This window comes from Zerene cesonia, unplaced genomic scaffold (assembly GCF_012273895.1).
Source record: "Zerene cesonia ecotype Mississippi unplaced genomic scaffold, Zerene_cesonia_1.1 Zces_u010, whole genome shotgun sequence".
NCBI lineage: Eukaryota > Metazoa > Arthropoda > Insecta > Lepidoptera > Pieridae > Zerene > Zerene cesonia.
Window position 1 is genome coordinate 261,248 of NW_024045140.1, and position 14,207 is coordinate 275,454.

A 14,207-nucleotide genomic window follows, 5' to 3' on the forward strand; every position below is an offset into this window, starting at 1 on the left:
TCACTCCTTCGTACGTTGAAATGTAAAACACGCCCGATATTATCTGAAACTGATATAAAAACATGTATTTATTGGGGGGTAAACTGTATTTGTTTCTATATAAAACGGCAAGTGATTTAGATGGGATGGATTATTATTTCAATTGTGGGAGTCGAGCACGCTTCGGCGCGTATTGGGCCAGCTCGCACCGGGGAAGTACCACACCCCCACAGAACACCGGCGTGAAATAATAAAAATAAATATTGCTATTGTGTTTCGTACGGTGAGTGGGGGAGCCGGATGCCTATTTCCTTCTCCTAGCCCTTCCCTTTTCCATACCTTCTTTCCAGTCATCAATGCTTTCCTTATCCCTTAAAAGCGGGCAGCGCATTCTCAGAGGTCTGAGCCTCTGCGAATGTTCATGGGCGGTGGTGATCGTTTACCATCAGGCGAACCACCAGCTCAGTTGCCCGCTATCACAAAGGGCATATTCCCAGAGATCCAAATAAACTAATTTTTACTGATAATCCTTCACTTTTTAATCGAGGATTATTATACAGTAATAAAAAAAAAATCTAATATAAGTGTCATAATACATAATAAAGTACTGAATAAATTATGAACCTTATTAAGAGATTAGATTCTAATATAATTCTCCATTTAATTTCTCTCTGTACGTCTGGTTGTCTGGAAGAAATCGCTACATAGCGATAAGACCGCCAATTGTACATATTGTAACCTTATTAAGTTTTTGTAGTTTTGTTAAGAGCAATACAGATTAAATAAATAAATAATTCTCTTTACAGTGGCTAAGATTTTATGGAATCGTCCAAAAGATTGTGCAACTGGTCTTCATTTATTATAATGTATTTATGTGAATGATTTGTGAATTCACACATCCTTACAAACTTTCGCATTAATAATATTAGTAGGATTAAAAAAAATAGTACATTAATAAATATTATAACGCCCCACTCACACTGGACAGCCAAAAGCCTCGATACAGTCCGGCCACGCCTTCATTTTTATATATCTTCGATATCGCGTCTGAAACCCCCTTATACGCCTCTTTCTTCCTTTGCACCTGGATCTGTGTTTTTATAAGCGTCAGTGGGTAGAGTGCACAGCGTACTGTAAAAAAAAGAAAAAAAAATTGTCAAAAAAAAAAAATTACAGTTTTTTTTTGTTATTTAAAGAAAATTAAAATATACTCTAATAGATTTGCCTGTGGCTTCACACGCGTTTAATTCGGAGTAGTTTAATAGATGTTATCATACATATAAACCTGCCTCTTGAATATCTCTATCTATAAAAAATTATCCAATCAAAATCCGTTTTGCAGTTTAAGATCTAAACATATATAGATACATACAGAGACGCGAGAAGCGACTTGCTTTATACTATGTAGTGATATAGTTTTTAAATTAAAGGTAACCAAATCATAGTATCATTTTAATTATAGGACCTAATATAAATAAAGTAATAGTAAATTATATAAATAAAGGCAGTGATGGCTCATTGGAGACCCTCGGACTTAAATAGAAAAGTCGAGCGTACAAGACCAAGTGATCGTCTAGAAAAGAAAATGATAATATAGCTAATTCGCAGTGGCGTAGCTATCATAGGGCCAGGTGGTGCAGTGCACCAGGGCCCCGGAGCTCAGGGGGCCCTCTAACCTCAGCTTTGAAAGAGGGGAGGAAGGCGGAAAGAGGGGAGGAGAGCCCGATTCTTTCTCTATGCACCAGGGCCCTTGTCCCTCTAGCTACGCCACTGCTAATTCGGTTATATCGCGCGACATGGTAGCTATAGTCTTACCCAATGTCTGGACCTAAAACTGATTATTCTAAAAAGCACAGTAGGTCCTTTCCCTAGTTCAGCTCCATCTTGATACCAAATTTCATCAAAATCGGTTTTACAATAACGAACTTTTATTTCCTATTTCAACCGCTTCTACCTTTTTTTTCTCGATTAAAAGCCTTTATTACCTATTAAAATATCTCCATCCCAAATTTCATGCAAATTGGTTCAGTGGTTTAGGCGTGATTAAGTTACAGACAGAGTTATTTTCGCATTAATAATATAAGTATGGATTATCCACACTGCTCGAAATGGTGAAGGAAAACATCGAGAGGAAACCGGCACGTCGCAGAATCAAAAGTTCGACGACACGCGACATCTGCCAACCCGCACTAAGCCAGCGTGGTTATCGCCTGGACCCTCAAAGGAGGCCTGTGTCCCAGCAGTGGGAACAGGCTGATGATGCACTTTACCACCTACCTGTAAAACTACTCAAGGTGTACAGAGGAAAGAATTTGCTCTTATCCATCATCCCCCACTCTATCGTGGTTATCAACTGTGGGGGGGGAGTCTCGACCATCGTGGCGGCCATATTGCTTCTGTCCTTATCTTTATCGTTCCAAATATTATATACACTTAAAAACATCTATACCTAATGTATTTGATACTTTGGTAACTCAAACAGCTATGTACATTGTTTTAAAAACAATTGGAATTATATAATATGATTGCTTTATTATTAATATTTATAAATAAATAATTTAAAATTGATATTTGACTAGTTCTACGCTACGATAGTTTATGATTTTTTTTTATTTATATACGTCGAAATTTTCGAGTCCGGCTCTTCCATGTTTTTCTAGGCGATGTTTTTAGATCTGAAACAGAAATGAAATTTATTCGTAGAATTTTCATTATCTGTGGCGGATTTACAAATTTTCAGGGTATAGGCTGAACAGTTTTTGCCGCCCTCGCCTCAACAATTGTCATTTCATACATTATTTTTACAATGCAAGTGGATGTTTGCTACTCCCGAAATGTGCAATGACAAGCGAGAGAGAAAAGTCATCGAGAAAATTTGTTGCAGCCATCAACTGAAAACCGTCATAGAAAAACCTTTTTGATTTCTATGCGGTGAAAAAAAAAAAAAAAAAATCGTTCCCCAAATTTGCCGCCCCCAAAAATCTGCCGCCCTAGGCTCGAGCCTACTCAGCCTGCTGGTAAATCCGCCACTGTTCATTATTTTTTTCTATCTACGCTAAAATTATAAACAGGAAACGTTTGTATTTTTTTCTATTTTCGTATCCTTGTAACGTTTTTACGCAAAAACCACTGGACCCATTTCGAAAATTATTTTCTCATTAGAAAGCTGCAACTTCATATAGACTGTGTCTGTACCACGTGCGAAGCCGAGATGTTCGGCTAGTATTTCGTTATTTACACTTAAAATTTTCTCATAGAGTATTTAAAATGAAATAGCACGTCATGAAATAATGTGTGCATTATGTAATCGTGTATTTAATAGATTCTATTTTAATGGAAATATTATCCTATCCTATCCTACTAATTTTATAAATGCGAAAGTTTGTAAGGATGTGTATGTCTTTGCAATGAAAATTGGTACGTAGACAGCTGGACAACTGGAATAATATATAGGCAACTTTTTATCCCGATATTCCTATGGGATACGGACTTGCGCGGGAGAAACTGAGGGGCGCAGCTAGTACTTTATAAAAGTGACGTTCAGTGTCCCCTTGTGGGGTATGGGGAGAAGACGGTTAATTAGTCTTGCGCTTAGCCCTACTACATCGAAACATTTTTATAGTTAGTCACCCTTAGGAATTGAACTCGATACCTCTCAGTTCATCATATATATATATATATATATATATATATATATATATATATATATATATATATATATATATATATATATATATATATATATATATATATATTAATCATTTTTCGACATTAGTTACATTAATTCAAATAAATACAATTAAATTACAGTAAAAGATTGTCATTCAAAATTTGTTTCCTATGTCTAAACTCCAAACATACGAATTTCTAAAATCAACCATATTGCTATGTCAACACGGTGTATTTTAAACTAAACCGTATGTCACGACACTGATACTGGGCATACAAAAGAACTTTGTACTGTATGATACGATATGTATTCTTTACTTATTATTTTTTCCACCTAGTAACAAAAGGAGGGGAATATTTATCAAGCGTATGTATGTATGTTATATGTACGCGTTTCCTAAGCACATCCCACCGATCTAACTGCTAGAATCTCTGACATATGAGATGTTATTTTCTCGTGTTTGATTTTACGCGAGTATTATACGTTTAGAAATTAAAGACACCGGGAGATGCTCGATGTAAAGTGTTCGAAATGTCGGGTTAATAATATAATGAATAAATCGCGTTTAAAATCCGTTAAAAAGTCTTCAATTTCTAAATATGAGATGTTGTGATTATCAAAATTGTGGTAATGGCTGTATAATTTTTTTATGTCAATGCGGGCAAATGAGCTGGTGTTGCACCTGATGGTAAGCGATCACCATCGCCGGTGAACTTTCCATAGGTGGAGCCGCCGCTAGAGGAATGGATGGGAAAACGTGCGCAATATTGCTCTGTCACTTTTCGCACACTGGAATTAGTACTGCTTTAAGACGTCACGATATACCCCCAGATTTTGAAACAAAAATGTTATAAATAAAAGAAATGGTTTCACAAAAGGGTTTAGTATTTTGTATCTTAGTCCAGCAAAAAGGATATGCAATTAAATGAAATTAATAAAAAGCAAGCTACTCATCCAGACTGGATCGAATCCCGGCAGATTGGGTTGGATTGATTTAGGTCAAAAAGCCAGCAGTCCACCTTCAGCTTTGCTCTCATACTCAAAGGCAAACTGTAACAGTCCAGGTGTTTCCCGCATAATTCCCATTTACATGGGTTTGTCTCATTTATTTTTATAAAGATTTAATATAAAGATAGTTTGAACTAACTTTATACTAAATTATGTCTTATATTGAACGAGCAATTCTCCATACATTACCGGTAAATATCGTTTCAGTAGGCACAGACTGTTTTCTATTTTTACAATTCAATACCAGTGCCAACACAAAAAATTAATGGCTTGCTAAACTCAAAACAAATATTTGTTATTCTTACTGATTATAGACAAGCTGGGTCCGCGGTTTCACCCGCGTAAATCCGTATCTTGTAAAAATATTGGGATATAAAGTTGCCTATATGTTATTCCAGTTGTCCAGCTGTCTATGTACTAAATTTCATTGCAATTGGTTGAGTAGTTTTTGCGTGATAGAGCAACAAACACACACACATCCTCAGAAACTTTCACATTTATAATATTAGTAGGATTAGTAGGAATAACCTTTTACCTAAACGTAAAATGCTAAGAATGTTTTTAAACAATCACAATAACAGATCTCTCTGGTTGAAGATGTCAATCTTCATGACAGAAAACTCAAAAATTTACTGAGAGTACTTGCTACAGCACAATTCTGAGCTTGTTTTAGTGTTGCTAAGCAATCAGGTACTTTATTAACATGTGAGAACTTTCATAATGATGTATGGTATAAACCTTTTGAATTAAAGAGCTACAAAAAGTATTTCTTTTGCAGGGTTTGCAACAATTTCTATAGAAATTGTAAAATTATAGTTATATGATTTATTTATAACATAACTTGACAAAAGTAAAAATGCTACATAGTATTCTAGATTGGTTATTATATGTTAAAGTATGTATTTAATCTAAGTTTTTATTAAATTAGTTACAAGTAGGTCAAAATGGTGTCAGTGAAAGATTTTATGGTAGAAAAGAAAAACAAATGATACAAGGCCATTAAGTTCTATCAAATTAATTGTATTTTTTATGTAAAATTATGAAACTGGGTGTAAAAAAATCATGAATTATTTTTTTATATATGCAACTAGCATACCTGGCCACACATTGCTGTGGCTGAGTAATTAATCGAAATAACAACTATCCTATATCTTAAGTTGAAACAAATTATACTTTTGGAATTTTACATTCCAAATTTCATCGAAATCGGTTGACTTGGTGAACAGTTCATGGGGAACATCATGACACTGAATTTTTATATATTAGGATAGTATTTCTCTCTCCGTACGGTGATAAAATAAACTATTAATGGATAAAATAAAATCCAATTAATAATGTGGAATATGCACACGAATAAAATTCTTCCCAATACATTAAATAATGAATAATATTATTGCAATAATTTTTACCATAGGTATCGGAATTATTTGTCTAGACAATATTAGTTTTACTATGTATTATGAAGTTGAAACTACAATATTTTAACAATAAATATTCTAATTGGGGCTTTGAGTAATTCGCAAGACATTGTAAGGCAAGGTTATAAACTTACCTAACGTTATGGTTCAATAACATTCTCAATAAAAGCACATTGCAACTTTGATTAACACTGAAAACGATTTATGTAATAATTTACACAATTCAGGAGTTTCAAAGTGGAAAATAGTCCTTCAGGCGTATTAGGATTTGAGTTGTCACACAGCTCTCAGCTGATTGGTTTTCACCAATTAGACGCAATTGACGTCAAATTGTACCTTTTTTAATCTTTTTTCAAAGTATTGCCACAGATCAAGTAGAGGTATGTAGAGTAAATGCTGTGTATAGATCACTATTAGGTAATGGGCTTATTACAATACACTGAATTTAGTTGCTAAGTTCATAACCAAATTTAGATATAAGATGCTACTAATCACGCTGTCCTAAATTTAAGTTCTGAATCAAACAATGGGCATTATGAGTGATTTAGTACCAACGGATTTAGAAATTACCGAATCTTATGACTCTTATGTCACCGTTTATTCAAAAACGTGGTACAAAAATTTACTTTGCTACAGTGCGTTGGTAAAAAATATCCTTGAAAAATATTGTGCTGGGTTAAAAAGTCAAGCATAAGTATTATGATAAGTTAAGTGTATTCAGTACTTCTTAAATGCGTGTTTCTAAATATGCTGTCAGAAATAATAATAATGCGTTTTTACACCACATCGAATTTAGGGAAAGACATTTAGCAAGTTAGCATTCTATATTTAGAATTCTCTGTTATCACTGGTTACAAATCTTAATTTTGCACTGATACTTTCTCATGTAATAATATTTCCTTTTGAATACACGGAGTCTTAATATTCACTGGTAGATAATCGGAGATAATCTGAATCCGTTGTTGCTAAGTCACTCATAGTGTCGTTTATTTAATTTTGATTCAGTAAATTTTGAACAGTGATTGGAAGCCTCCAATTTCTAAAGATGATTCTGAATTTAGAAACTAATTTCAGTGAAGTGTATTAGCACAAAAGGCAAAGTCAAAACAAGAAGCATACTTAAATAATCTGTTTTCAGTATTTTGTGGTTGAATCAAATCTGATATCAAGGTAAAGCAGGTACTTCATAATCTGTATGTGTAATATATGGTCTGTGGTCAAGTAAAAGTATCTAAGTAGTAGAAGTACCTATTTGATAAGCGAATTTTTATTTTGTGTTTTATTTGTTTACTTTACTTTTTACGCGTTTTTGTTTCAAAATGGTAAGAATTTTTAAATGATATAAAAAATACTTTTATGGAACATCTAATCGTTACTTTATTTTAGTATTTCTTTCAAATTTCAGGCTCGATATTTTAAAGAACAGGATATTGATGGTATGTTATCTATTCTTACATCTAAATATGACTAAGAAACAACTAAATGTACAATCAAAATGTATTTATAATGATACGCCGTTGAAATAACAAGTTTAGGCAAAATTAATAAGTAGGAACCAAGAGTAGAACACATAACAGTAAAAAAATACGTACCTATTCGTATACTGTTCGTCTTCTACACTTTCTAATTTCAATATAGTTGTGTATTATTTCCAACCGAAAATAATTGTTTATTTTGTATATTTAAATATGTATAAATAAAAATCAACTAAATTTATAGATAATTGTAAAACGAGAATGGCTTGGCAAATTCGGCTAAATTTTTATGATACGTTTGCTAAGAAGGTTCTTATGGATAAAAATATTGTACCACAAGGGGATCCCTGGACTACTATATAAAAGTGAAATCCCGTGTCCCCTAGTGGGGTATCTTACCATGTTTTCATTATTATAACTCTGTGTCAATTTATATAGTTTACTAGAACTTTTGTTTTCATTGAGTGGAGTTGCATGGTTGTTTATTTTCTCTCTTATCAGAATGTTAAATAAATCCATTAACGGATCTCCAATACAGTGAAGCCTCATGCCCCTAGTGGGGTATGGGGCAGATGATGTACATCTGTTTCACTGATCGATTTTCTTTACGGTCAAGTAGGTGATCAGCCTTCTGTGTCCTGCCAGACCGAGACATTTTTTTGTGCGTCCCCACTGGGAATTGAACCTGGGACCCCTCAGTTCTATGCTCACGCGCTAACCACTGTACCAAGGAGGCTGTCTGGTCGGACTTCTATATATATATAGAATTTAAAGTTGTATATGGTACAATATTTCAGAGTTTCGTGAATGCTTCTATCTATTTGCTCGATCCGGTCAGATTACATCTCTGGACGAGTTGACAGTTGTCATGAGATCCTTAGGAATGAGCCCAACCATTCAAGAACTTACAGGTACACTATTTGCTTCCTATTTCAATGAATATTGTTTGTAATTTATACTCATTTACAATTCTAGTGAAAACTATGTGAACAGTTTTGACACAAAATAACAACTTGAAGTATTGATGCAGATGAAGTTCATTGAAATTTTAAATTCTACCTGTCCTAATTTGCTTACCTTGTAAATAGATATGAAAAAGTGAAGTCCCATGTCCCCTAATAGGGTATGGGTCAGATGATATTCATCTGTTTCACTGGTCAATTTTCTTCTTGGACAAGTAGACCAACCTTCTGTGTCGTGCCATGTGACATTTATTTGAGTCTCCATTGGGAATGTAATCCAGGACCCCTCGGTTCTATGCACACTTGTTAACCACTGTACCAAGGAGGCTACCAGTATAGAAGATATGAAGTAATAGGGAAAATCTGAAATTAGTTATAATATCAGTATACAATGAAGCTATGTTATAATTATGAGACATTTTACAATATTTGGCAAAATTATTTTTATATATCCTGTATCCTTTTTCTCACCTATCCCAGTCAATACCTTCTTTCCACTCGTTAATCCTTTCCTTTTCCCTTACCCCATAAAAGCCGGCAGCGCATTCGCAGAGGCAATACCTTTGCTCTGTTCACGGGAGGTGGTGATCGTTTACCATCAGGCGAACCACCAGCGCAGTTGCCCACTGTAACATAAAAAAAAAAAATCATGCAATTAAAAATTATCACTAAACTTTTCCAGGGTATTTAAAAGGAAAAGGAGGGAAGATGTCCTTTGCTGATTTCCTTGAAGTAATGCATATTCACTCTAGAGCAGAAAATCTACCGCATGAGGTAAGTTTAGTGTTAATTTTTTTGTGTTAGACTTTTCTACCGCTATTTTTCTCTCCCTGAGGAGTTTAGAGGAGATCCCAATGAGAGTTCCCTCATAGTCAGAAGAGATCCTAATAAGAGTGGGTACCATAAAGTTAAAAGTAGTAAAAAGAGTGCTATTACTCTGTATCATAGACACGGCATTAATATGTCTGTATACAGAAATATGATTAACTGTGTTTCCGCCCGCGGCTTCGTCTGCGTGGAATTTTCGGTTAAATCGCGCGACATGGTAAGGAGTAGCCTATAGTCTTTCCCAAGGTCTAGACTGTTTGTCAAAATTGGTCAAGACAATTGAACCTGATGGATGATTGATGATGATGATGATGTTAATGATGAACATGATTACATGATTTTATGTTTGGCAAAAAGGAACTTCCATATAAACTTTCATCCCCTATTTCAACCCCCTTCTACCCTTCTTTCGAGATAAAAACTATCCCATGTCCTTAACCAAATTCAGCTCCATCTTCATATCAGATTTCATCAAAATCGATTCAGTGGTTTAGAAGTTAAAGCGCAACAGACAAACGCATTCGCATTTATAATATTAGTAGAGATTAAGAAGGGTATAAGGATTTATTGGCCCAACATCTTTCCGTTGCAATCATAGCATCATCTGTTATTGGGCTCCTTGCCACATTATAGCGAGTAGAGCCCTCGAGGGGCTCAATCTAGATCCCTTCATGACATCTTTTTATTTATTTTTATATTCTTTATTCAAAGAAAGGCTTACCAACTAGATACATCACATCTTGTTAAAACTATTAAAATATATATCAATATATAGTACTTATGTATCTAAATTATAGGTAGGCACAGCTTTACAAGCATTTAAAATAAAAATTTTACATAATACCTACTACAATTATTGAAATCTATGCTTAATATTATAAAGCTAAAGAGATTGTTCGTTTGTTTAAATGCAGTAATCTCAGGAACTACTGGTCCAATTTGAAAAATTCTTTCAGTGTTAGTTACCCCATTTATTGAGGAAGGTTAGAGGCTATTACTACAAATATTATAAATGCGAAAGTTTGTAAGGATGTAAAATGAAAATGATGTTAGTAATACTCTTTCACGCAAAAACTGCTGAACCGATTGCAATAAAATTTGGTACGTAGACAGCTGGACAACTGGAATAACACATAGGCAACTTTTTATCCCGCTATTCCTACGGGAAACGGACTTACGCGGGTGAAACCGCGGGGCGCAGCTAATTTAATATATTTGGCTTAAGGCATTAAGAAATTAGCTTTGATTGAGTTGACCAAGCTCAATTTATAAAAATGAACATCTGTGTTACAATCGACGGTTAACATCATCATGGAAACCAACCTGGACCACCTTCGCCAGGTGGTGAACGCGTTCCGGGCGGCCGACAACGACAAGAGGGGCGTGGTCCCGGCGAAGCAGCTGCGCAACCTGCTGCAGAACTGGGGCGAGGGCCTGTCCGCGCGCGAGGTGAGTTTCATCTTACATAATATGTTTGATCAGATGTCTATTTGTCTAGTTAAATGCACGGCATTTTCAATAGTAAATTCTGTTGCAATACGTGTATGGTATTGTGTTATTCTTAGCCCTATATGTAGTTAAAAATAAAAGAAGAAAAATAATGTTAAACCGATTGTCCAAATAACAATATTTGATCAAAAATAATTATAGTAAAAAATGGAATCAGAATCCTACTTTCTACTAATCCTACTAATATTATAAATGCTAAAGTTAAGTAAATTAGTAAAATTCTCGTCCCAAAATGTTAGTCACTATATTCCTCCAAAACGGCTGGATCGATTCTCATGAAATTCTGTGTGCCTATCGGGTGGGTCTCCGTCGGACATCCGGACGTACGGAGAGAAATTAGATAGAGGAGAGGATATTTTTGCATGTGTGTCTCTTACCTGTCGTATTTACCGTTGCATCAGGTTTCAAATCACAACGATTCTAAAGAAGTTTCATTTAAAAAAAAAACCTTATAAAATTACTTTCTAAATCGGCGGTCTTATCGCTATACAGCTATTGCTTCCAGACATCCAGACGTACGGAGAGAAATTAGATAGAAGGAGCGGAGTAGGACAGAGCATAAATATAAAACGAATATTTTATTTTTCAGGTGGATAACATTTTCCGCGAGGCGAATGTGTCCAACAACGGACTGGTGCATTATGAAGACTTCGTTAAAATCGCCTGCGCTCCCGTCCCCGATTATTACTAACTACCCTACTTTGTCCTTCTTCTCTACCAGGACGCCCATATCCTTACCCTTCCCAGTCCTTTTCTGTATTTCTCTCGTAATCTGTTTCGAATTTGAAGTCGGCAATCTATTTGGAGGGGCGTAAGGTCTGCAATCGACCTTACGCCTCTCCAAATGTCCACGGGCGGTGGTAGCGCTTACCATCAGGCGACCCACCAGCTCCATTGCCGACTGTGACTTAAAAAAGAACCCCTCATTATTGTTAAAATTATAAAAAAATTAATTTATTTGTGTAAGGGTATCACATCATCATCAGCCCATATATTTATATATACATGTTCCCACAGCTGGGACACAGGCCTCCTATGAGGGTTCAGGCCATAATCCAGCACGCTGGCCAAGTGCGGGTTGGCAGATGTCACATGTCGTCGAACTTCTTGGACATGCCGGTTTCCTCTCTTTACCTTCGCCGTTACGAGCAAACGTGTGTAATAATGTGCAGATAAATGAAATTAACTGAGTAACTTATTTTTGAAACATTCCCTGTATGTGTGTAAAAATGTTTAATTGTATGAGATGACTTTGTAATTTACTTACCGCGGTTTCACCCGGTTGTCCAGCGGTCTACGTACCAAATTTCATTGCAATCGGTTCAGTAGTTTTTGCGTGAAAGAGCAACAAACACACACACATCCTTACAAACTTTCGCATTTATAATATTAGTAGGATCGGATATTTTGATTGAACAATAAACGAACAAAAGAAAGATAAATTTGTTATTTATATACTTGAAATATTATTAGCGTTTGGTATCAGGTGTTTTTGTGTAATACAATAATTGTATGTTGAAAAAAAAAATAACAGAACTGATAGTTATGCAAAGTATTATATTGAATATTATATTTTTTATAAAAATGTTCAAAATGTATTCTATTAGTTTTAGTGGTCACTTGGTGAACGGTGAATAAAACTATATTATTTATTAAACTGTGTTTTATTGCAAAATTTAACAAACACACTGATATGGCACTATTCAGAGTGGTCCATTCGCTAAAACTTCAATCGATTATAAGATAACTCATTACAAACCAGCTATTAGCCAGAAATACCAATTGTCTGGTATAACAATAATAAAAATGATATACATCTGTTTCACTGATCGATTTTCTTTATGGACAAGTAGGTGATCAGCCTTCTGTGTCCTGCCAGACCGAGACATTTTTTTTTTGTGCGTCCCCACCGGGAATCGAATCCAGGACCCCTTGGTTCTACGCTATCGCGTTAACCACTACCAAGGAGGCGGTCAAGAAATGAGAAATACTATTATATAATAAAAATAATGAATCTCAAAATTTAAGAGTTGATTTCTGTAGTCTGTTGTAGAATTCAACTACTTATCTGTGGTTTAAAAACCGAAGAGTAACACGTAGACAGACAGACAAATTTATGTAGCAGTGTGGATAAATAGCTGTTACATTTCAGCTATATTATGAGTAGGCTATAGCCTATGGCTACAAATGACTGCTTAGCTCACTGCAACTTTCGCATCCACGTTTTTTGAATGTTTTTTTCAGCTGTGGCATGAATAAAAATGCAAGTCCTTGGCTATAGCCTTACTGTAATAAAGCTATGACTCATAAGCCATTTATTTATCAGTATTTTTTTTAGTAATTGCTTATTGTAAAATATTAGGATTATTGCAAATTATTGTGGCTATAGCCTCGTCAGTCAGACTATACAACAAAAAAGCACTGCAACGTAAGACACGTATTATAAGTTCATATAATTTACCAGATTTGGAATATGAAATAGCTATGAGTCATTGGCTATAGCCCTTTATAAATAAACTAACATACGTAGCATATAGCCGACTATTAAATAGCTATAAATTGTTGGCTACAGCATTTATATATATACTTTTAAGGGCAAATAATCTATTTAGTATTTGTAAATTTAATCATCGCGAGTTATTTTATAATCAATTAAATTACAAATTGTAAAATTACTAAACTACAAAGCACTGATATCACTGCAAACGTTGGATTAAAATACTATTAAATAATATAACCTGTTCCAATAAAGAATAGAATACAATTGTTTTTTATTTATATTGTAGACCTGGAACAAGTGAGAACAACATATGCATAAGCGAGATAGAATATGATAAATATATTCTATTCTTTAGCAGAGATTATAATTGTATATGTTGAGACAAATTGTATAATTTGATATTTTAATTTAAAAAATCACAAAATTTTTAAATTTCAATATTTCTAATATCAATTAAGTATTCAACATACCATCATACCAAAGATGATGAGATCATTCATACAAAATAGCAAATTATACAATTTCCCTTTAATTCATAATTAATATATTTAAATTCTTGAATAAAATCAAGGTATAAAAAGAATCTAATACATTCGGGTAGTTTTAATAAAAACCAATTTAAAATTTTGACTAGTATCATTAAAACTATATATTTTCATATAAATAAAATACTTCCACGGTGTCAATATCAATCGGTGCCAATCAATACATACATTTAGTTTAAAAAAATACTAACCTTGTGATTTAGAAATTAAAGACTTTTTAACGGATTTTAAACGCGATTCATTAATTATATTATAAACACTTTCGAATCGAAAGACGTTTCGAACACTTTACAGCGAGCGTGGTCACGGGGAG

The 14,207-nt window shown here is 34.3% G+C and overlaps 2 protein-coding genes across 2 annotated transcripts in view; one reads left to right on the forward strand and one right to left on the reverse strand.

Moving 5' to 3' along the window:
* LOC119839213 (solute carrier family 25 member 44) overlaps positions 1-6,398 on the reverse strand; it is an 11,466-nt gene extending 5,068 nt beyond the window's left edge. Inside the window, exons 1-4 of the mRNA XM_038365432.1 lie at positions 6,210-6,398; positions 2,257-2,654; positions 959-1,110; positions 1-49 (exon numbers count right to left, since the gene is read on the reverse strand). The exon at positions 1-49 is cut by the window's left edge and continues 6 nt beyond it. Of these exons, the coding sequence (XP_038221360.1) occupies positions 1-49; positions 959-1,110; positions 2,257-2,422 (367 nt within the window). The 5' untranslated portion in view covers positions 2,423-2,654; positions 6,210-6,398. The remainder of the gene's footprint in view (positions 50-958; positions 1,111-2,256; positions 2,655-6,209) is intronic.
* An 880-nt stretch (positions 6,399-7,278) lies between these two features.
* On the forward strand, positions 7,279-11,745 carry LOC119839258 (calmodulin-like protein 4). Its single transcript, XM_038365483.1, has 6 exons — positions 7,279-7,397; positions 7,481-7,511; positions 8,348-8,461; positions 9,195-9,286; positions 10,682-10,789; positions 11,439-11,745. The coding sequence occupies exons 1-6, from the start codon at positions 7,395-7,397 to the stop codon at positions 11,538-11,540; spliced, it is 450 nt and encodes a 149-aa protein (XP_038221411.1). The 5' UTR covers positions 7,279-7,394; the 3' UTR covers positions 11,541-11,745.
* The last annotated feature ends 2,462 nt before the right edge of the window (positions 11,746-14,207 follow it).